Source organism: Sinohyriopsis cumingii, unplaced genomic scaffold, assembly GCF_028554795.1.
Source record: "Sinohyriopsis cumingii isolate HCF-2022 unplaced genomic scaffold, ASM2855479v2 utg001339l, whole genome shotgun sequence".
Classification (NCBI taxonomy): Eukaryota; Metazoa; Mollusca; class Bivalvia; order Unionida; family Unionidae; genus Sinohyriopsis; species Sinohyriopsis cumingii.
Window position 1 is genome coordinate 1,909,369 of NW_028315985.1, and position 26,168 is coordinate 1,935,536.

The 26,168-nt window shown below is 35.4% G+C and overlaps 1 protein-coding gene across 1 annotated transcript in view; it reads left to right on the top strand.

Moving 5' to 3' along the window:
- The first annotated feature begins 9,311 nt into the window (after positions 1 to 9,311).
- The window catches only part of LOC149772627 (cell adhesion molecule DSCAM-like), a 73,734-nt gene continuing 56,877 nt past the window's right edge, over positions 9,312 to 26,168 (top strand). Inside the window, exons 1-2 of the mRNA XM_089947562.1 lie at positions 9,312 to 9,471; positions 23,978 to 24,286. Of these exons, the coding sequence (XP_089803688.1) occupies positions 9,420 to 9,471; positions 23,978 to 24,286 (361 nt within the window). The 5' untranslated portion in view covers positions 9,312 to 9,419. The remainder of the gene's footprint in view (positions 9,472 to 23,977; positions 24,287 to 26,168) is intronic.

Below are 26,168 nucleotides of genomic sequence, written 5' to 3' on the forward strand. Positions count from 1 at the left end.
CATCGATCTGAATAGCAGTTACTTGTACTTGAAAGTCAAAGTTGTCGATGATGACAATTCGCCCCTAGAAAAGGATGAGGTAATAGCTCCCGTCAACAATTTCATGCATTCCTTGTTTAGCGGAGTGGACTTGTACTTGAACAACAAACTGGTCAGTAGCAGCATATGGATACTTACCCTTATCAAGCGTACCTGGAAAATCTCTTGACGTACGGAATAGACGCCAAGAACACTCATCTCAATGCCTGTGTGCTATGGGAAGCTGACGAAGCAGGCCAGTTTGAAACATTCGAAACTGATGCAAGCAAAACACCAAGCAATGACGGATTTGTAGAACGAAGAAACAGAATCAAAGATGGACAGAGTTTAGAACTAATGGATCGTTTGCATTTGGACATGTGGTTGCAAGAGAAATATTTGCTGAACGGGGTGAATGTTCGCCTGAGATTGAATCGTAGCAGTGCCGCTTTCCATTTGATAGGTAGTACCACTTGCAAAACTGTCATCGAGGAAGCCAGGCTCTACGTACGACGCGTGGAAGTGTTACCTAAAGTGGGTAACGACATCAGTCAAACGTTGAGCAGAACGACCGCCAAGTATCCGATCCGTCGCGTGGAAGTGAAAACCTTCACCATTCCCAAGGGACAGCGATCCATGATCGAAGATCATCTGTTCCAAGGACAGCTACCCAAACGTTTGATCGTTGGTATCGTCGAGAATACAGCCTTCAACGGAGATTTGGGTAAAAATCCTTTCTACTTTCAAAATTTTGGCGTGTCCAAGGTCGAAGTCAGTCGCGATGGCAAAACCTTGTGTACCCGACCTTTCGAACCCGACTTTGACAAGAAGAATTACTTGAGATCGTACTTGTCCCTGTACGAAGCCACCGGACAGTTAGGAACCAACACCAGTCATGGTATTACGTACGACGATTATGTAGGAGGCTACGCTTTGTGGGCTTTCGATTTCACTCCTGAACAAGGCAGCGACGAGGGACATTTCCACCCTATAAAATCCGGCCAGATTCGTGTGGAAATTCAGTTTGCAAACCGAATCCCTGATGTAACGGTGAACGTCATCCTGTATGCAGAATTCGATAATACCATAGAAATCAACAGTTTGAGAGAAGTCATCCTAGATTACTAGAAACCATGGAAGACTGTTATCCCTCTTTACCTAGTGGAGAAACTTTGGACATGAAATGTGAGGAGACTGTGGAAGAAGAAGTGATCATGATGAAGACAAGATGGCCAGAACAAGAAGCCCATTTAGTCTGCTGTTTTGCCAAACACTTGGTCGAAAAAATGACGGAATTGATCAAGAAAAATTGCTATGGATGTCAAAACGATCATGCCAGTCAAATTCAACACGATAAATGCCTGATGTTGAGTCAAGAAGAAAAATTGGATGAGTATCTGGACGAAGCTTGGAGTCTCATCTCGGACGAAGACGTGTTGCACCAGTGGTATAAAGACTTGCGTGAACATTCTTGTCCACCATTAACCACTCAAGAGATCCATCGTATCGAAGCTCTCCTGAATCAGAGTGAGGAGACGAAACGAAGAAACGATTATTTGTCAGACATTTTCAAGCAAAAAGTCAGGATAGAATTGACGACTTATTATTACCTGTGAAGAAGAAAACAAACATGGATACCTGGGAACTTTATTACCTTTTGAACCACAGTTCGTATACGGCTTCTTGGAATCCTGTCGTCTGTGCTAAAGATGAACTCCCTCATCGCAAACCTCAAGACCATCAAGCTTACGTAATCAACACGGACGACAGTCATCTCCCAGGAACCAACTGGGTAGCCGTTTACTTTCCTCAAGAAGGATGTGTGGAATATTTCGATTCGTACGGATTGCCCCCTTTGGAAGACGATATTATTGACTTTATGAGAAGAAATGCTCAGACCACCCGATTCAATAATGTGAAATTACAAGGCACAGATTCCTTGGTGTGTGGACAGTACTGTGTGTATTTTCTGCATCATCGGAGCCTGGGCTATTCTTTAGAACATTTAGTGACTCATTTTGATCCTCGTTCTTCTTCAAGAAACGATGTGAAAGTAGATCGATGGTTTTGTGACCATTATGCTTATCTTTTGTCTCAAGCTAGGAAACGTAGTGTCCATCAATGGCCTAATGACTTCCAACAGTGGAAATCACAATTTCATTCACAACGTTGTCAGCCCTGTTTAAAGCAGAGTGTGAATTGAGAAAAATGTGTCATTTTTTTAAAAAATGTTTGATGTTATAATGTTGGATTATTGTTAAAAATGTTAGAAATGTTGTTGTTTAGTGTTAAGTGATTTTTGAATAAAAAATGTTGTGTTTTGAAAAAAATGCCTTTGTCTTTTGTTTAGCTATAAGAATGTTTGATTGATACTCTTTGACTTCTCTCTATCCCTCTCATGACACTCATTGAACGTTGCGGCTCGAAAACCGTGGAGGGATGTTTTCCTTCACGTCCGCGCTTTGACTTTAAGAACCGGGGTTGTTTCCAGTCTAACCATCCATTGTCGACTCATCCTCCTACGAAGATGTGCTCCAAACTAGCTAAGCTCAACGAAGCCTACGTGAATTTGCATAGGGTCAGACACAGTCTGATACCGAAGCCAGAAGAGATAGAGAATGTGAGAATGTTAAAAGTCACTGAAGACCTGATAGAAGAGCTCTTCAGAGAAGAAGTGAACAGGGAGAAAGAAGAATGGACAGAGAAGTACAGACTTCAGAGACAGCAGCAACAGCAGCAACAGCAGCAACAACAACAACAACAGCAGCAGCAACAACCTGAAGCTTACAGAGGCTTTGTCGATTGTCGTATCGACACCAAAGAGTTCTTCTTCTCTTTCCGAAGAAGCAGACCTATCGCCAGAAAGTCTATCCTCAGAGGACATCGCATTCTTAGAAACTAAAAAAGATTGCCATAGCAAACAAAAAAAAAACAAAAAAAAAAACAGCCCTTTTCAGGGCTACCCCAATACTCTAGAAAAGAAATAACCATCAATTTGCCAATGTGTAGGTAGAGTAGTGTAAAAATAAACACTAAGTCTTTTGTTAAAAATGTGAGGGTATGTGTTTGTGTATGGGATTGTGTGTTTGTAAGTGCTCACGTAAGTTGGTGAGGATAGTAGATTAAAATAATGTTTTTTTGGTGTTTGAGGTGTAGATTTGGGGTTAGATTTGATTGCTTTGCGTATGTAAATAGTCTATTGAAGTGATTTATAAAAAAAATTTAAAATAGTGATGGGTAGCATAAAAAAGTGAGTGAGTGTTTCTTTTAGGTCCGCGCGTTGTTTTTTTGGTCATGATCTAGGTAAGATCAATTTTATGTTTTTTAGGGGATGTTTTCCTTCACGTCCGCGCTTTCACTATAAATTGAAACTCGTTCGGCAGTCTAGCTACCCTTGTTGATTGATCAACACCAAAAATGAACACGAGACTGGCGAAACTGTTGGAACTTCACGTGCATCTGGAATATGCCAGGCGCATACTAAATGAACTGGCCGCGGAAGCCATTGTGGAAGAGGGAAGGATAAGAGAGGAGGAGGAAAGAAGAAACAAAGAAGAGGGGGAGAGAAGATACAAAGAAGAGGCGGAGAGAAGATACAAAGAAGAGGAGGAGGAGAGAAGAAACAAAGAAGAGGAGGAGGAAAAGAAGAGAAGAAGAAGAAATTTCAGAATCCCAGAAACCGAAAATTGGGATTCTGAAGCCACATATCCTGCCTCTGCTCTCTCCCCCAAAAAAGTAAAAAGTAACTGGGGAACAAGATGTGTATGTGGCGCCAGGCCTGGAAGGTGCCACCATTAACCAGGTGTCCATGAAGTTCCCAAAAAAAAAAAACAGCCCTTTTCAGGGCTACACAATTCTCAAGAAAAGAAATAACTATCAATTTGCCAATGTGTGTAGGTAGAGTAGTGTGAATATAAACACTAACTCTTTATTAATAGTGAGAGTGTTTGTGTTTGTGTTTGTAACTGCTCAAGTAAAGTTTGTGTGAATAGTAGTTTCTTTATTGTTTCTTAGCGTATGTGGAGAGTATAGTTTGGGTTTTATTATATGAAATGAGAAAAGTGGGGGATGTTTTCCTTCACGTCCGCGCGTTGTTTGGTCATGATCTAGGTAAGATCAATTTTATGTTTTAGGGGGTTGTTTTCCTTCACGTACCCGCTTTAAGTATAAGAACCCACAGTATTCGTCGTTCAAACCATTCTACAGAGAAGATGGCTTCGAACCACCTCGATAAATTTCAAACATTGCAAGACATCCTTGACAATTTGGGCATGATGGAACAAATGCTAGTACGACTCAATGAAGACCACTATTCTTATAGTCCGCATAGAGTAAAAATGGAGATTAACAACTTAAGAAAAGCAAAGGACATGATAAGTGGTGTGATGAAGGAAATAAAGGAGGAGAAGGAGAATGAAGAGGAAAGGATAAGAATACGAAAATGGAATGAAAAAATTGAAAAAGAAGAAGAAAATGAGAAGAGGAAGAAAGAAGAGGAGGAGGAAGAGAAGAAAGAAGAGGAGGAGAAAAAAAGAAGAGAAAGAGTGTAGGTGAGAAAATAAGAAGTTTGTGGAGAAAAAGAAGAAATTAGAAGCAGAAGAAGAAGAAGAAGAAAAACAAAAGGCCCTTTTCAGGGCCACGCATATTTCTCGAAAAGAGAATGACTTTTCAATTGCCTACCCCTTTTTTAAATTTAAATTTAAATTTAAATTTTAAAAAAAAATTAAAAAAAAAAATCCCATGTTCAATTCCCCTTGTCCCTAGACAAGCCCAAACTCTATTCCCCCATGTTAATTTCCCTTGTCGCTAGACAGACCCACACTATAGTTCCATGTTAAATTCCCCTTGTCGGTAAAGTGACCCACGATTTATTCCCATGTTAATTCCCCTTGTCGGTAATCTGACCCACGCTTTTTCGCCATGTTAAATTTCCATTGTCGGTAATCTGACCCGGGGGGGGGGGGGGGGTCTGTAATGCTAATTCCCATTGTACGTAAAGTGCCCCACTTCACTACTGATGTGTTCAAGACACCAAGCTGAACGAATCTTACGTGAACTTAAATCGTCTCAGGCAAAGTCTGATAACGAAGCTTGAAGAGACAGAGAATGTCAGAATGTTGAAAATGACCGAATACCTGTTAGAAGAGCTTTTCAGAGAGGAAATAAGAAAGGAGAAAGAAGAATGAACGTGTAAGTACAGACTCCAGAAGCAGAGACAGCAGAGAGAACAGCAGCAACAGCAGCAGCAGGAACCAGATGTTATGTCGACTGGCGTGTGGACAAGAAAGGGTTCTCCTTCTCTTTTCGAAGAAGCAGACCTTATCCTGGGGAAAAGCCTGCTGCCAGACTGGTACGCATTCTTTACAAATTTAAGAAGAAATAAATGAGTTAAATTATAATAATAGTGCTCCTGGGATCTAAATAAATCATAGGAGTACAAATATATTGAAAGAGCCAGGTTAAACATACAATTAATTTAGTTGTACCTGTCCCACTCATTGAAGATTTAAGTGAAGGAATATCATCGGCTTCTACTGACATCGGAGTGACAAATGTTCGGAATTCAGAAATTATGAAAGATCTCGACCAGAAACTTTCACAAGAGCAAGAAAGAAATGAACTTAAACAGTTATTATTTGAATATGCGCACTTATTTCCAGATGTTCGTACAAGACCGAACAAGATTTTTCATTACGTTTAAGTAATTAATTCCAAACCTGTGAAACAACACCCGTACAGAATGAACCCTCTCAAACAATAATACTTGAAAAAATTCAATGTTTGCTGGAGAATGATTTCATAGAGCCCAGTAAAAGTAACTGGAGTTCACCATGCATATTTGTTCCAAAACCAGATAAAACTTTCCGTACTTGTACTGATCATAGGAAGGTGAATAGTGTGACAAAACAGATTCACTCCTATTACCAAGAACTGACCACTGTATTGATGAAATCGGGAATGCCATGTATAAAAAAATATAAGCACAGGCCTTTTAAGAAACATGGTAACCATAAAATTAGACAGAATTATGACAGATGTTATTAAATTCCACGTTCTCTATCTCTATTCTCTCGTTAAAGACCACACACGTGAGCATGTCTGCATTTACTTTATGTATTTTGTGAGATATTAGGGATTTAAACTTTATCAGATTCATTAGAACCAACACAGGTTCTCAACTCCTTGCGTTTTACGTTCATTTTTAATAGTAACAAGATATTTTGAACATTTTGCCGTGACAAGGCGGATTTTGAACAATCATTATGTGCCTTTACACATGGTTAAAGTTCATAGTATTCATGGGCCTTTACACGTGGTTAAAGCTCATACTATTCATGGCCTTTACACATGGTTGAAGTTCATAGTATTCATGGGCCTTTACACGTGGTTAAAGTTCCTAGTATTCATGGCCTTTACACATGGGTAAAGTTCATATTAGTCATGGCCTTTACACATGGTTAAAGTTCATATTATTCGTGGGCCTTTACACGTGGTTAACGTTTCTAGTATTCATGGGCCTTTATACATGGTTAAAGTTCATATTATTCATGGCCTTTACACGTGGTTAAAGTTCCTAGTATTCATGGGCCTTTACACATGGTTAAAGTTCATATTATTCATGACCTTTACACGTGGTTAAAGTTCCTAGCATTCATGGGCCTTAACACATGGTTAAAGTTCCTAGTATTCATGGACCTTTACACGTGGTTAAAGTTTCTAGTATTCATGGGCATTTACACGTGGTTAAAGTTTCTAGTATTCATGGACCTTTACACGTGGTTAAAGTTTCTAGTATTCATGGGCCTTTGCACGTGGTTAAAGTTCATAGTATTCATGAGCCTTTACACATGATTAAAGTTTCTAGTATTCATGGGCCTGTACACGTGGTTAAAGTTTTTAGTATTCATGGGCCTTTGCACGTGGTTAAAGTTCCTAGTATTCATGGGCCTTTACACATGATTAAAGTTCCTAGTTTTCATGGGCCTTTACACATGGTTAATGTTCCTAGTATTCATGGGCCTTTACACGTGGTTAAAGTTTCTAGTATTTATTGGCCTTTACACATGGTTAAAGTTCATATTATTCATGGCCTTTACACATGGTTAAAGTTCATATTATTCATGGCCTTTACACATGGTTAAAGTTCATATTATTCATGGCCTTTACACGTGGTTAAAGTTCCTAGTAATCATGGGCCTTTACACATGGTTAAAGTTCATATTATTCATGGCCTTTACACGTGGTTAAAGTTCATAGTATTCATGGGCCTTAACACGTGGTTAAAGTTCCTAGTATTCATGGGCATTTACACGTGGTTAAAGTTTCTAGTATTCATGGACCTTTACACGTGGTTAAAGTTTCTAGTATTCATGGGCCTTTGCACGTGGTTAAAGTTCGTAGTATTTATGTGCCTTTACACATGATTAAAGTTTCTAGTATTCATGGACCTTTACACGTGGTTAAAGTTTTTAGTATTCATGGGCCTTTGCACGTGGTTAAAGTTCATAGCATTCATGGGCCTTTACACATGATTAAAGTTCCTAGTTTTCATGGGCCTTTACACATGGTTAAAGTTTCTAGTATTCATGGGCCTTTACACGTGGTTAAAGTTTCTAGTATTCATGGGCCTTTGCACGTGGTTAAAGTTCATAGTATTCATGGGCCTTTACACATGATTAAAGTTTATAGTGCTGTAAGAAATGGACACACTTTTCCTCACCCACTTAATTGTTAGATAGTTGCCTCTGTAGGTCTAGCCGACAGACATAAATACGTACACTACTTTCGGGCGTTTCTGGACACGTAAGGTTTCCGTCACCAATATTGAAGCAAAACGCATACCGAATTCGACTGATTCACGAAAATAAAATACTGTTATGCTTACAATTTGAAAACACAATTGTCACCAGAATATTCTGTTTAAAATAATATTAATTTTGGACATATGGGATACCATCCCTGTGTTTTCATGAGTCGCGATATGTCGGCCTATTCTGCGCATGCCTTTGAAAAGATGTAATATAATCCATCTGGCAATGGAAATGAAATACATTACTTTGGACTCATTCCATCAGCATTTCAGTCGATTAATTAGGTCTGATTTATAGCTGGTTTTAAAAATATTCAACGTAACAATGTCACTAAATGGCAATATATATTATGCAAACTTAACCGATCTTGTAACAAAAATAGCAATAGTTCAACATTTTATAAAAAAAAGAAGCTATTATGTGAAAGAGAAACATTAATGAATATGATGTAATGTATTTACAACTTCTCATTTATGAGTGATAAAAATTACTAAAATTTTTAGAAACAGACTATTCACCAGGGAAATTCTTGAGAATCCCGTTCTTGTGGCACATTGACATGTTATAGCAGACAATATAATACGCGTGGGACAACTTATTGCAAAGATAAAAACTTGGATTAAGCGTTGTTCTAAGGTAAAATTTTCTATCTTTTAAATAATGTATTTATTTGTATGTTTCTAAAAGATAAATATTGAATAGGCTTTTGGGGGTTACAAGTTCAAGAAGGTCATTGAGTGGATCTTTATGCTGACGTGTACAAATCTTATTTTCATATTCATTTAGAGTAGAAATGTGGGATATTATGAATATAACTTTCTTTAACTAAAGGACGATCGTTCCCGATACAAACTGATATATATATAACCAAAAATCCAATGTTTACAGAAATGATATAATTGTTCCGGGGCCCCTAGTGTCCGAGTGGTCTAAAGCGCTCTCCCTTACGGATCACTGCCATCTCACCTCTGTCTGCGCCGGTTCGAGTCTCGGATTCAGCCAATGTGGGTATGTGAGAAAGCTTGCCAGTAGCAGTCGGTGGTTCTTTCCAGGGTTTTCCCGGGTTCTTCCTCCACCATTAATATTGGCCGCCATGTATAGCTTATCGTGTGCTGAAAAATGGCGTTAAAACCCACAACAACAACATATAATTGTTCCGCAGAAATACCCGACACGGTGGTAGACTAAGCTCGCCATTCATTTGGAGACATAGTTTCAATGCTAGTCTGACTGACAGTCTCCAAATAGCCACACCCAGTTTTCAAGCGTAACAGAGAATAATGGTTGAGAAATATTTCTTTATGAATGCATAAACAAAAGACGCTTTTATATTACGCTCAGACCGTCTATGTTAATTTGGGTGGGTAAAGGGTAGAATACGAAACTATCCCTTGAGTACCACGAAACTAGATGTCAGAGCTCAAGTCAGCGAATAAAACTTCTGTCTGCACCCAAACTTCGCGTGAAATCCGGAATCTCGAGTGTGGCTGAGACGTTTTCTTTTTTTAAAAAAAACGTCAGTGTAACTGTTGTTTTCATAAAATGGACATGGTGAAGGGAAAGGGAGTAACCTAACAAGTCGTCATAGATATGTTTTGGATAGCAATGGTTGTGTTTTCTTGGAGCCATGAATTCGTTAATGGTGAAGTGCAATGCCATATACAGTATACTTTATGTTTCAAACTTTCAGCGATCCTTTACTTACCGATAAAATTGTTAGCCATGGACTAGTGTACTGGATGGTGTGGAGTGGGTGGGATGCAGAGGAGGTACACGGGGTGGTTGTGGTACAGGACTCGAAAGTACGGCTCCCAAATAGCTTAAAAATGTTCTAATCTGAAGAAACCCAAAATTTATTGTAGAAAAAAATCATTTACCTTGAGTAAGGCCCCCACCCGCCCCCAAAAATATCCTATGTTTAAAAAAATATTAGGTTTCACACCCATTATGACACAAATTAAATACTCAGTCCTATAGTATTTGCACACTCTCAAATATGTTGTTTCATATTTGTACCACCCTGAATCTGAATTGGAATGTATACATGGCAGAGCCGGTTACAGCGTAACATTTACCACTCCGGTGGCCTAGTGGTTAGAGTGTCTGCCTCGGATGTGGGAGGTCGTGGGTTTGATCCCTAGCCGAGTCATACCAAAGACTTGTAAAAACATTACCAACATCTGCCTCACTTGGCGCTCAGCATTAAGAGGTTAGTGTTAGGACTGGTCAGCCTGGTGTAAGGATAATGTGACTGGGTGGAACATCATGCTACAGGTCTGTGGCATGATGTCCCAGTACTAGACATCACTATTAATTGCCACACTGCATACATCATAGCAAAATTACTGAAATATTGTTAAAGCTGCATTAAAAATCCAAATCACACACACACACAGCATAAAATTGCACTGGAAGAGAGAGTCACTAAAACTTAGAATTGTTCAAATGCTGTTTTGAAGCACTCAACTGATTACATGCACACAACACTGTCAGATGATTCCAGTCCACAATCGTTTTTACGAAGAAAGAATTTCTAAATTGTTGTGTTCTACATTACTCAACTATGAATCATCTACTGTGTTACTGCTACTTGTTTTCCAACAATGTTTACAGTTTCAAAAATTAGGAAATCTAAAAACAAAGAGCATCAAGTATATAAAATATGCACAAAACTTAGTCATTTCATTCGTCAGTTTATAATTTCTTTGGTAACATGTTCAGAATATTTGCATGGTTGAGTTCAATCAACTCACCAGCTTTAACAATCTCAATAACTCCATACATTTTGGAGTTAATCCCCTTTTAACACATGTATTCAAAACTTCATTCTTTTTATTTGTTTAATTTCTTTTAGAAATATTAAACTTGACATTACAGATAATGGATGCAGACAACACAGTTTTTACTGATATGGACTGTTCTGAAAGCCAGCATAGAGAGTATTCTGTTTATTTACATGGAGTGGTAAAATCCATTTGGTTTCAAATGCCAATAACTTCACAGTGTTAGTACCAACCCCACTCTACAGTGTATACCCTAAACCTCTTGATAGAATCGTATCATACTTGGCATGAATTATTCAGTGCTTCAGCGCAAAACCCATCATACCTATCAAGGGTGACATCCCTAACCGAAGTCAAAAGCGCTTTGTAGACCACTCCGGTGGCCTAGTGGCTAGAGTGTCCACCTCGGATTTGGGAGGATGTGGGTTCAAACCCCAGGTGAGTCATACCAAAGACTTACAAAAATGGTACTAACAGCGGCCTTGCTAGGTGCCCAGCATTAAGAGGTTAGTGTTAGGACTGGTCAGGATAATGTGACTAGGTGGGTCATCATGCTACATGCTGAAGTAGATTTATTTTAAAAATGCACATATCTTGAAAGAGCCTTCTTTCAACTAAAATGTTTTTAAATGGTGTTTAGAAAATATGAATTTATAAAATTCTTTTGCTAATTCTCTGTATAGTGTGGTGAAAAGCACATGTTAGCACTCTGTATTGCATGGTGAAAAGCACGTCAGCACTCTGTATTGTATGGTAAAAAGTACATGTCAGCACTCTGTATTGTATGGTGAAAAGCACATGTCAGCACTCTGTATTGTATGGTGAAAAGCATGTGTCAGCACTCTGTATTGTATGGTATAAAGTACATGTCAGCAAATTTATATCAGATACTGCATTTACCAGACACTGTAAAACAACTTGGACCATTATAGGTCTATTCAGATTTTTGATTTAAAATTACCATAGTACTTTATGGAATGCAAAGTCCTATTCTGCAGATTGCAAATGTGGTATCAGATTAGTTTAAATTACCAGTTTATAAAGATCATATTCAACAATAAAGTACTCTAGGGTGCTTTTATTTTAAGATACAATTACAACTACACCAAAATTGGCTACCTTTTTGCATACATGATGCTCAAATGAGATCTAACTCATGTTAGTCTTGTGTGCATTTTAACATGCAAATTAGGTAGAACTCACATGAACAATAGAATCTAACAAAATCTGAAAATCACATAAGCAGGATCATATCCAATGTATTATTAAGGGAACATTCCATAAATTCTGACTGCTAGAAAGAAAGGCAAGCACTTCAGTCTGAGGAATTTCGTATGGCCATTTTCTTGAATATGTGTGAAAATCTTTACATTTTTTTCTGCATGGCTTCAGAAACGTTTTACTTCACATCCAAATAGAAATCCAGTTGGGGAAGGTTGCTGTCAGATGGTTATATTCCCCTACCTTCTATTAAAATTGTTCGCTAATTAGATGAAACACAAGAATGTTAGCCATTTGAATACAATGAACCACCACTTCTAAACAAATCCTCCCTGATTAAAATCCTTTATCCTCCCCGGCTTCTTGTAGAGTCCGGTACCATCCACTGAAATAGATTACAGCAACATATAACCTGGTCAAAATATTTGACTATTTGCCTGCTTGGCAAAGACATTTCATTTAAGTTCAACATTAGAGAAATATTTTACAAGTTAGAGAAACTTAATAAGTGTTATGCACAAATTGGCCATCCTGTAAAGAGATCCTAAATATTAATTTTACCATCCATTTTGAAAGGGATATGACACTTGCCAAATGATTGGTATTTTATATCTTTAAACAGAAGAAAGTAATGAAATTACGCAGTTGATATTTTGCAATTTTTGAAATAGACTCTCTAAAAATATAGATCAATGCAGTGACCTATCAACTTGTCCCAGTTAAATTTAATTGCAATGGGTAATTGCTAATTTGATATGTGAGAAGAAAAAAGTCCCTAAGAAAAACGGAGAATGAGATTAAGATGCTTGATGTAATTTCATAATTCATCAACCTATTTTTAATAACTGACAACAGTGCATCAAAATCTGCAATTTGAGAGAAGCAGCAGTAAATAATAATGATCTGCAAAGTTATTGTCTTAATGATTATGTGCAGAAAGATTACAAAGTTACCTTTTGAGATTTAATGTATTGTAAGCAAACACTGCGCAACAATAATACTATAATACACAGGGGTTCGTTACAAAGAAAATTAGGAGAAACAAGGGGGGGTATAACCTGTGTTATATTGTTACAGGTTAGAACCCCCATCATTTGATTCATGGTTATAACCTGTTATATTGTTACAGGTTAGAACCCCCATCATTTGATTCAAGGTTATAACCTGTTATATTGTTACATGTTAGAACCCCCATGATTTGAGTCATGGTTATAACCTGTTATATTGTTACAGGTTTAGAACCCCCATCATTGATTCATGGTTATAACCTGTTATATTGTTACAGGTTTAGAACCCCCATCATTGATTCATGGTTATAACCTGTTATATTGTTACAGGTTTAGAACCCCCATCATTTGATTCAAGGTTATAACCTGTTATATTGTTACAGGTTTAGAACCCCCATCATTGATTCATGGTTATAACCTGTTATATTTTTACAGGTTTAGAACCCCCATCATTTGATTCAAGGTTATAACCTGTTATATTGTTACAGGTTTAGAACCCCCATCATTTGATTCATGGTTATAACCTGTTATATTTTTACAGGTTTAGAACCCCCATCATTTGATTCAAGGTTATAACCTGTTATATTGTTACAGGTTTAGAACCCCCATCATTTGATTCAAGGTTATAACCTGTTATATTGTTACAGGTTTAGAACCCCCCATCATTTGATTCATGGTTATAACCTGTTATATTTTTACAGGTTTAGAACCCCCCATCATTTGATTCATGGTTATAACCTGTTATATTTTTACAGGTTTAGAACCCCCATCATTTGATTCATGGACATATTCTCCTAATTTTGTTTTTTAACAACCCTGTGATTTGATTTCTTTTTTCTTAGAAAAGCAAAATTCATGAACCTTAATTCTAATCTGAAAACAGCTGATAAAGACAGGGTATTTTTCTCTGTCTCTCAGAAAAAAATAATTATATACATTTTAAGCATTTATTTAGTATGAAAAGAAATGCCAATGATTTGTTTCTTCTGGCAGCAGATAGTAATAATAATAACACTAATAATGATACTACTTCATACTATTCACAACAATACTTACAGTAATAACAACAGGGAAACATACATGACGATAAGCAAAAGTTTCAGAACAATATAATTTTATCAGTAATGCCCCCCCCCCCCCCATTGTAAAAAACATAATTCTCATTATTTGAGCATTTATGTTTTACGGAAATGTATCATGACCTTATCTTGCAATTGTAAATAATAGAGTTGTTTAATAATAATAATGATAATAATAATGATCATAAAAATAATAATAACAATGATAATAATAATATATAATAATAATAATAGCATTATTATTATTATTATTATTATTATTATTTTATATTTACCACATTAAAAGGTATTTAAAGTTGGTAATATTAAAATTAAAATGTAACTGCTGGAAATTAAATAAACCCTATTTTTAAATTAACTGAGGTCACCTTTAGCATAAAATTATTTATTGTACAGTAGTTACCTGAAATTGTTTAAAAGTTATTTGCAATTTATATGCATATAGCAGGCAATGAACACAAATTCTCTAAGAAATATGTCTGGAAATATATGGACGCTTGTGCTTTTTATAAGCCTGCAAATTGTGCAAGCTTGCAGATGCTGGTAAGAAAATAACCAGAAATGGTGGCATGCTTGTGCAAGCTTGCACAAGCTAACAAATATTTATTTGCAAGCTTATTTTCATGATAAAAACTTGCCGCAGCCTTGTGGCGAGCTAACTGCAAGAATTTATTTTGGTTTGGGATTTTAAAGTTTAGGACTAGAATTATAATGAAACTAAGACAACTAATTTTTTGACATGTTTGTTATCTCCATTTCCTTGTTGATCTAGTTAATTGTGTTAAGCTATTTTTTTCTTCTCATTAGCTTCAGTTTTCTGATTCCCTAGATGGTTTTTTCTTTATCCTCTGAAGCTGAGAATTTACTTTATGGCAGTCTACCTTTTCTGATGATCTTGTCAAAGAATAATTTGCATCAAGGCATTGGCTGAAGCTTTTCATTTGCTTAATGATTCTATCAGGATCAAAAAGTGTCACGGTAATTCTCTTGTATAAAAGGTCTCCCAAGATCAAAAGTGTCACGGTAATTCTCTTGTATGAAAGGACATTTTAAATGCATATCTCATGATCAAAATGATTTTGCCTTGAATTGTTGTTATTTTATTATTATTATTGTTATTATTATTATTATTATTATTATTATTATTATTTTGCCTTGAATTGTTATTTTATTATTATTATTATTATTATTATTATTATTATTATTTTGCCTTGAATTGTTATTTTATTATTATTATTATTAATATTATTATTATTTTGCCTTGAATTGTTGTTATTATATTATTATTACTATTATTATTATTAGTAGTAGTATTTTGCCTTGAATTGTTGTTGTTATTATTTTTATTATTATTATTATTATTACTATTTTTTTGCCTTGAATTGTTGATGTTATTATTGTCATTATTATTTTGCCTTGAATTATTGTTATTTATTATTATTATTATTATTATTATTATTATTATTATTATTATTATTATTATTTTGCCTTGAATTGTTGTTATTGTTATTATTATCATTGTTATTATTTTGCCTTGCATTGTTGTTATTGTTACGATCATTATTATTATTATTATTATTATTATTATTATTATTTCTGTAAAATTGTACAAGTATGTTAAGTAAAATTCCGATACTTCTATGTTCCCACCCAACAGCTTAAAATCCTTTATTCAACCTTTCTCAGTATTAATTTTCATTGTAATTGTTCATCTGTCCACAGTAAAGAAATGTGTCAGTTATAATGCTGAATAGAATTTTAATGCATGGTTGAATAATTGCACACAGTTTAGTGTTACTTAAAGTAGTAATAATCATTAATTCCTATGAATAAAGGTGATGCACAATATATTTTTAAATTCTATTAATCTTTATATATCTACTTATTATGTCAAGTATCATTAAAGTCCTTGGACTGTGATTATTTTTAGTAAAGGTCATAATCTCAGTCTATACAAGTTCATTAGATGTGCCTTTAACAAGAATCCTGTAACCAGTCAGTACTATTTAGTGTAAGATTTAGTTTTGTTCTTGTGAGTGCTACAGTAATGTACAGTAATATCATTAAGGTCATATCTGCCAACTATCTAGACCTGTCAGAGCTATTTGCAAAAAACATAGTCTTTCTGATAAATTCTAGATGAAATGCATTGATTAAGAATATCAATTATTGTAACTTCTTGGATAATTGGACAGTAATCTACATGAGATTTAGAATAATTGATGACATCAGCCATTGATTGCAAGACAGTTCATGTTAGAAAAGATAATCCCTTTAATCATATCTACTCAACTGCATGTCCAAATATTGTCCAATGAGTGAAGACACTGCACCGATAAGCTCCATTACACTAAACAAAGACCTCTTTGATGCATTACATCATGGTGTTTATCAAGACTGAAATTCCACACAATCAGTGGGCATAGGTATTGTGTCATTTATGATCATTATATATTTTGAAATTAGATGTGGCAAATAACTGACAGTTTAGATTCACAAGAAACAAAATGTATCTGAATTTTCATCCCCAGAAATGTCAAATTGTTATCAAACAAAAGAACTACACATAGATTTATTGACTTTGAATTTTCCTGTATTAAGGCATTTTTATTCACTTTAATTGACTATTAACAAATAATTTGATATAATGTTATTTGATAGTTGTTATGACTGATGTCCAATTTTTCTGCAGTATGTGCTGGTCAAAACTTGTGAACTACCAGACAATTGTAGCAATATATTGTGAACCATCTGTCAGAGTGTTGTACATTGAGTGAGGGTAGTTTTCGTACTGCATCCCCAAGCACTGAGTCTGGGCTTATTTTTTCATCATGGAGTAATGCTAATTTTGATTAAGGAATGTATTTTCTTGTCATTGCTGTCACTAGTAATAACTAAAGTCTGGAAAGGTGATAAAACTGTAAAATGACATTAGGTATATTATTTAAAACAATTGAATTTGGGACTCTTGGTGGGTGAGTGGTCTAAATTGCTCACTTTTACCAATCACCATCATCTCACATCTCTCTGCCTTGTGTTGAGTCTTGGGCTCAGCCTATACTAGTCTGTAAGAAAACTTGCCCGTAGCTTCTCATGGGTTGGTGGTTCTTTCTGGGTTCTTCCTTCATCAGATATACAGGTTGCCATATATAGCCTATATTGTGCTGAAAAATGGCATTACCCCCCAAACCCCTCCCCCCAACAACAAATAAACAAACAAGTATATCATGCAATGAAAACATTTTATGTGGTGGTAGTTAGCAGAGTTGCAATGAAATTTTTTTGAAATCTATTAGCATATTGTCTTTTTAAGGTTTTTGTCACCCTGTGGGACGGAGGATTTAATTTTATTTTGAGGTTGAAATAATGACAAATGTGTCTAAATGTATAGGTTTGTTTGTTTGAAGAAAGGTAATTCATAAAACATAGCTATTAATAATAGCAAATGTTGATAAATAATGACAGAAAAAAGATCCAGAATGGAATCTTCATTGGTGCAGCTCATTTCAGCTTTACCAGATATTCAAACATGATATCCTTGTGTGATGAGTTAATGATATCCTTATGTGATGAGTTAATGATATCCTTATGTTATGAGTTAATGATATCCTTATGTGATGAGTTAATTATATCCTTATGTTATGAGTTAATGATATCCTTATGAATTAATGATTTTCTTATGAATTAATGATATTCTTATGTGATGAGTTAATGATATCCTTATGTGATGAGTTAATGATATCCTTATGTTATGAGTTAATGATATCCTTTTGTTATGAGTTAATGATATCCTTATGTGATGATTTAATGATATGCTTATGAAATAATGATATTCTTATGTGATGAGTTAATTATATTCTTAAGTGATGAGTTAATGATATTCTTATGTGACGTGTTAATTATATTCTTATGTGATGAGTCAATGATATCCTTATGTTATGAGTTAATGATATCCTTATGCTATGAGTTAATGATATCCTTATGTGATGAGTCAATGATATCCTTATGTTATGAGTTAATGATATCCTTATGTTATGAGTCAATGATATCCTTATGTTATGAGTTAATGATATCCTTATGTTATGATTTACTTGAACATATGCTAAAACTTTATTGCAGTGATGTAATTGTCTAAAGAAAATAGTGCAGATCATATAATGAATGTGGCAAAATTGTCAAAGCAAATAAAAATCATCTAACTTTTCTTGTACTACTAACATGATTAGTGTATGTATTATGTACTTTTATTTTCATTGTCCCTTAGATTTTGTTTGTTTGAATGTAAACTTGGTTATATTAAGGGTGCAGGACACAGTGTCCTCTGCTGTAAGGATCTTATGTGCAACACTGCTGTCAGTTCCCATTGTCACTGCTTAGGTGATAGCTCAATTTTGTTTGTTTTTTCATCCATCACATTTTATTATACATTATACATTCCTAGAATAATCTTTGGTATACACACAAGTGTACTCGGTCCCATATTAAGGGTCTTATCTTTAAGGTCAGTGTAATGGTTTTGAATGTTGGCCTAGTGGTTAGAGCGTCCACCTCGGATATGGGAGGTCGTGGGTTCGAACCCCGGCCAAGTCATACCAAAGACTTACAAAAATGGTACTAACAGCTGCCTCACTTGGCGCTCAGCATTAAGCTATTAGTGTTAGGACTGGTCATCCTGGTGTCAGGATAATGTGACTGGGTGGGACATCATGATACATGTCTGCTACATGATGCCTCAGTGCTAGACATCACTTTAAACGGTCACACTGCAGACATTATAGCAATATGATTGAAATTTTTGTAAAGCTATGTTAAAAATCTAAACCACATGCACACACACACACACTCTAATCTCTTTTCTGTTTTATAACTTATAACTTTAAAATGAGGGGATGAAACTTGGTATAGCATTATCTTAAATGGTAGTCATGAACCATGTTGAAGCTTAAAGTTAAGATAAATATTTTAGGTTTAAATCAGTTTTTCTATTCAGTTTTGTAACTTGGATGTTATTCAGATTAAATGAATATAGCTTGGTTTACATACACATTGTCACTAGAAGATATTTTGCATAGATATATATGGCAACTTATTGTCAAGGTCAAGGTCACACATAGTTTTGTTTTAAATTACTGCTGGGGAGAATGTGCTCTAATATGCTAATGAATTGAATCCTCAAAGTGTATATAAATAATGCTGTTGTTTAAGGTTCATGGATGAGCCATTGTACAGCTGTAGAGTTGAACTTGATGGCATATTTTATATCAATGTCAAGGTTTTATCTTCAGGATCACATATCAGATTTGTGTTACCACTTTAATGCCATTTCAGACAGGGAGTAGAATTTGGTTACTTTCAATGTCTGCCCAGTAACTTTACAATTTGGTCTTAAATGATTAAGATTTCATTATTGTGAACCTCTGTGAGCTCATCATGGTTTGGGCAGTGCAGGAGTGAGGATGGGACAAAAATTCAATGAATTTATTTGTTTTACATCTATTTATAACTCTAATTCATTATATGTATTTAGAAATTAATAACTGGTGGTCTGAATAGCCTGTCCTTTAAAATCTGAAATAATTCTCCATTTCCATTCCAAGCCTTTTATGTCCTTTTCTTAGAATTTTAGATTTCAAATTGGTTGTGTGTTGTCACAGAGGAGGTTCTGTAATGGCCAAGCCAGACATCATTATTTAAATTTTATACTTCATTAAGCGTATGAACTACAAAAAAAAACTTGCACATAAATAAATGAATTTTGACTACATGTTAGTAATGAATTATTACAAGAGCCTTATTGGGTTTAGATAAAATTACCTAACTCATTCAGCTTATGAATCATTTCAGCGCCACTTGTATTGATGTACTGAACTATACCACATATTAATAATGGTCATGGACTTGTGGAACAGTTGGTTTGTGATGTAGGACTGTGTGGTTATGGGTATCATTGTTGTCATGTAAAGCTTTGGTGCGACTTTGAGGAACTTTTAAATTCTTGTCTTATCTTTTACACTTTAAATATCAGTATACATTGCAGGAGCCCTTCTGATTTGTCAGAATGTTCTTCTGTTCTCCTTCTGTCCCAAAATAGCATACCTCATGTACCCTTTAAAAGGTCTGTAGGAAACACATCTAGAATGAAAACCTTTTCAATACAACAACCATTTTTGTTTTTCCAAATTAATTTAAAGTGGCTGCTTAGTTATAAGATCATATTCCATATCAGTTATGGGTTGACCATCTGTACAGTTTTGTTGTTTGATACAAAGGCCATTTAGCATATCTGTAACAAGTAAACTAACTATGAACGTGCCAGACATCATGCTGGGGCTATAGGTTTCACACTAAAACCATTGAATGCTGTTATGTTAGCAATGTATGTTTACATTTTAAAACAAAAAGAAATTGCAGCAAACTGTATGAGACATGCATGAAGTTGTAGATGCATCAAAATCAAATTAGAGAGTCATATATACCATTAAAACATTAGGTTTATTTTGGTTCTTGAACAAACAATACCTAAACTTGTATGTGTCCATACACTGGAGATATTTGCCATCTGTTAATTCATAGTTTCTCTGTCATTAATAGTTACAGATCTGTAAAATATATAATCTCACTACATCTGAGCTTTACAACTAAATTTTGGAATGTATTTCATAATAGATGGAACATTTCTTGGAACCTTTTTTAGTTTGACCAGGAAGCTGCACCTAAACAGGTCTTTTTAAACCTATAGCTGGATCAATGGGCAGGTTGGGAAAGGAAAGGTTGAATAACTCAAAGAACAGAGGAATGTACAAGTGTTGGGACAGGGGCTTAAGATGCAGTCTTAATCTGTAGCAAAACAAAAGTTGTCTGAATGTGCCCACTCCCCCCACCCATCATCCATCCCCACTGATTCCCCATCCCAGCCTCTCTATGTGTTCGCTTCTAAAGTCGGACATGCCTGAGACTAGCATGAAACATTAAAACCAATGAAGGTTATTAGATTTTTTTTCTACCTAAGTGCATGCTTTGGTACATGGATTTATTTATCACTTTTTCTGTCTGTTTAAGCATGACACTGAATGAGATTGCCAAGAATTGCCAATAATAGGGGAAAATTGCATTTAGATATGACATCTTACTGAGAGCTGATGACAATAACAGTGAAGATATGTAGTACAGGTCTCAGAAACTATGGATCCTACTAGCAGCAACAAATGTTTTAAATGATTTTACCAAAAAATAGAACATATTTGTTTCATCATCATGAGCATCATGATTTATAATTTGTATAGGTATCAATATACTTTCCTATCACATATCTAATATTATTACACACCCAGCTTAAGGTGGAGTGTATGATGTTACCATGCTGGCTGTCAATCTGTCAGTTGTCTGTGTATAATAATTAAAGTTGTCCAGAACCCTATGTAATCTGAGGTCACATATTAAGGTCACTGTGACTGAAAGAAAGCAACATTTGCAACACAATGCTGGTAACTCAAGTTCTTTACTATCTACAGTTACCAAACTTTGTGGGTGTCTTGTGCTTGGGGTACGGAAGAAGCCTATAAATGTTGGGTATCAAACGGTCAGCGGTTAAAGTCACTATGACTGAAAGAAGAAATATTGTCCAGAAAATTCAGTTATGGACCATTAGTGGGTACCTTAGGTTGATAGAAGGCCATTCATTTTGGGGTCAAAAGGTCAAAGATCATGGTCACTGACTGCAAAAGTAACTGTAGCTTTAGATAGTTTACATGTACCATGACCAAAGTTTGTAGAGAGCTTACAGTTAAAGTTTTGGAGAGGCTTATTCATTTTTGGGTCAAAACTTCAATGGTCAAGGTAGCTTACATTTACAGTTTAGGAGCTATTTACGAACTAGACCAGAAGAGCTTATGGGATGCTTTTTTCTTTTGTTTGTTGTCCTATCACCCATTGGCATAAGTTTGTTATAAACTACTTCTTACTAAATTACTTGGACAATTGCCATGAAACTTTAGGCACACATTCATTGCATAGTTTAGTTGCTTTTAAATGAAAATAGTGTTGCTAAGATAACCGATATGGCCACCACAGTGACATACTGAATATTATTTTTATCACTACTCATCTTGAATGGATGATCATATCAACACAGGTTTTCACTAAAGGTGTGTGTGTGACCTGGATTTTTAATATAGCTTTAACAATGTTTCAGTCATATCACTACGATGTCTACAATGTGGCAGCTTATAGTGATATCTAGCACTGTGGCATCATGCCACGGACATGTAGCATCTTGTCCCACCCAGTCACATTATCCTGACAGCAGGCCGACCAGTCCTAACACTAACCTCTTAATGCAGTGTGCCAAGTAAGGCAACTGTTTGTATCATTTTTATAGGTCTTTGGTATGACTACCAAAATAAGAAATTTCTTTATTTCGTTTAGATCTGTTGTCCATGGGTCATCATCAAGCATTGGCTATTCATATGTCAATCATTAATGTATCACAACTCCTCCATGTTGGAGGTGTACAACCTGTACAAGCCAGGTCATGGCACTTACCCCTCTGCTGCAGTGCCTCAGTGCAGAGTGAGCATAGAGGGTACTGACTGCACCATTTTGATGTGTGGAGAAATGAAAATCATATGAGATGTACTTTATTTGAATTAGTGTTTAGTAAAAGTATAGAATGCAGAACTCGACAGTTTCTGAAAGTGTGCTTGTTCTGGATCCCTTTGTGATAAAATAAATTTTTATGGAAAGTCATTAGTGATGTCATGGTCCAAGCTGTAGAAGAGGCTGACTCATTTGACCTGCTCCCAAATTTCCTTAAGCAGTGAATTGTAATCTTTCTGAATGATAATTGTGTTTAGGGTTATATATATCTTTTTTGTGAAAACAACTTTTAGTAACATTTTCAAACTCAGTAATTACAAATTTAATCAAACAAGATGTGCATCATTATGTGTGTGTGTATAAGCCAGAATTTAGACTTATTTTTTTTTTATTCTTTCTGTATTATTTTTTCTCATTGTCTAATTCATTTAGCTAAACTTAATGCTTGCTTATGTTTTTGTTCCCAATCTTATTTATCCTGCACATTAACTTGTTTGAGGAAAAAGGTTACAGACCATACTATTGTGTAGATCATTGCTCTAATGAGCTATGTTTTTTTGGAGCAAAGGTCTTCATTAATCCATTTTGATCATTGAATGCAGGATTAAAGGGATATCCATGAAGAAGAGTCCTCTAAAACAACCTAGACTGGACTTCTTTCATGTGTCTGAATCTCTTATGCCAAATATAGAAAAATTGACAATTGAACCAAGTTATAGGTCTGACCCCTTCAGGATAACATTATATTTGAACTTAAAAAATTTCATAAGAGGTAAAGGTTTGTGGAAATTAAGGTCATACAAAATACATGTATATTCATAAATAAAAAATTGCATACAGGGAATGAAATTATGCTGCAGCTGATCATGGTGGAAATATTGACAATGTATTGAGTTAAGACTGACCATATCAAATGAATTATTTCGAGATACATTGTTGATGGAAATCCATGGAAAAACCAGCCTTGGAGTGAGCATAGCTCTGCCTTTTATGGTCATTTTGATTGAGACTAGAAGATAAAAGAATGTCAAATTTAAAATGTAAATGGGTATATGAAACTGACTACATAGCAGGGTAGTGTTTGTTGAATCTTTATGTACTCACTTTTAGTCTGAATTAATTCTTTTTTATCACTAAAAACTCAGACTGGATGATATCACACTTATGGACACAGATAGTTTTGCCATATCTGATTATATGCTGTGAGAGTTCTTATCAAGTTGTCTGAAGCTGGAATTCAGGACTGAGTGAGAATAAGTTGGAGTTTATTTCAGGAGACCACATAATTTGTTTTTGAAAGTATAATTACTTGGGTGTAAACAATTCTTGAGGTTATCCAGCTAAATGTGAGTGTAATAAAATAGAATTTAAAATATCATACATGATAGTCTACAATATTGTATTTTTTACCCTATGTTGGATGTAGCAGGTTGTCTTCAGTCCTATTTTGTTTATCTTTCTAGGAACTCCATCAGTTGGTATTGTTGGTGGCAATGCCTATTTGAATTGGACAATTAGCAGCTTAGCATATGATGTTGTTAGATACATTAGAAATCCTGCAAACAATGCATCAGTGATGGCTTTTGACAAGAATAAACTAACTCCCACCATTACATTTGACAATCGAGCGATGTTTACAGGTGACCTGTTGCATGGCATTGTGTCTTTCACCATGTCTAATGTTACACTGTCAGATGCTGGGAGGTATTCATTTACAGTGTCTATTGGAATTGGAACACAGATTTTGGGTAGTCAAGTACTTATTGTTGCAGGTATGTATATGATCATTGCTACCTAATCACATGACATGTTTGGTATTTTTTTTATCACTACAATACTAGTCCTCTGAGGGGGATATTATGTTGCCTTGTTCCTTGTTTGTGGTCTTTAATTCTTAATTTATTTGTATTTTGAGTTTGTTGCACAAGCCATTTCCTTGACATAACTTCTCCTACACTCATGAAAAGTAGTTGTGTAAATGTATTTTTAGACACATACCTCATGTATAGCAAAACAAGGTCAGATGCTGGGAGGTGTCAGAAGGCATCTGCCAAACAGCAGTTTATTTTTTGTTATATTGGATGGTCTCTATTGTGATTTATTAGCAAGTTATTATTGAGTTAGCTATGAGGTAGTCAGTTACAACTACAGGCCATAGAGCAGACTCTCGGAATGGGGAACGGGTGAGATTGCTATGACCAAATGCATTTATTAATGGAGCAAAATCATATGATGGGACCCGTTCCAACAGTTTTAACTTGAAAGTACAGTGTTTCAGTTGTGGTGTGAAACTCTTTAAATTGACATATAATGATTCATCCAACAAAGAACAATTGCTTCTGAGCTGATCCTGAAATCTTGTATTTATAGTGAAGGTGGCAATAATCATGAACTTACAAAAATGTTGATTCAGAATAATGATGGTGGCTCATCATTTTTACCAACAAATATTTCTGTAAGATGTTTCCTTTCATATCTGCATATTGAATGTGAGAGATGTATTCCCTCACGTTGTGTATAAACTGTTTAAAGCAGTATGTCTTCATGTCCATGATTGACCAGAATGAACCAGCCAGTGCAATTAGGAAAGATGGAGGGAAGCCTTTTTCTATCAGAAAGAGTTCAGTACCTCCTGGGCAGTGTACAAGTATATTACCCCCATGCAAGGCATATCAAACGGGAGATACTATTTTTGTGAAAGGAAGAAAAGTGTAGATGATCAAGAGTACATTGGAGGAGGAGATACTGGCATTGGAGAAAGAGATGAGCAGTTGAGATTTCCCATACGTTGTCAGGATACTTTCATTCTACAGCTTTTAGCTATTAATAGTGACACATAGCCAGAACATTAATCCCATGATTCTTTATATTTGATACTAGAGTCTGACAACCAACACCGATCCGCTGGTCAATCCTGGACTAGTTCAAATCATTGGATAAGGTGCAAATAGTACATTAATTAAAATAACATCTCTAACCCTAAGTAATACAATTATTAAAGCAGAGTCAGGGAAAGCTGGCATTTAGTTGGCTAGGCTTGGTACTGTAAGCAACACTGGTTTTGCGTTTTGCAGTTTGAGCTTTTGTATGACATAAGGTGAAGGATGCTTACTTAGTATTTGTTTATCCTTTGAACCTGAATGTAACACTGTACTTGAACTGAACCTTGGAAATGATGCAAGAAAAATGGAGACAGTCAAAAAAAGTAAGACAGACAGGGACTTTGGCAGCAGCCCCCAAAACTAACTCTGATCCTAGAGTAGTGGAAATCTAGAAATGGGATTCCAGTGAGCCTGATTTTAGGCACAGAAATTGTACTTACTCCAGTTCAGACAATCCACATACTTTAAGCAGAAGTGCAGTTATCCTAGATAAAATTAGGGTTAGTGACTATGGACAACAATCAACTGTCTTCTTTCAGGGTGACCTGATTTTTATAGAAAAAGATGTACTACTTTTTCCTTGTCAACTTATGTATGTTTTTGACTTTCATAACTAAAACTTAAATCCCCTCATTGATATTTGCACGCATAATGTGTTTTAGAGTGGTTCTTTGTCAGTTCAGATTGTGTATTAGAAGTTGTGTGCATTGGTCAGTAGATGATTGGGTATTGGTCAGTCAAATGGTATATTGATTAGCAGCTGTGATGATGG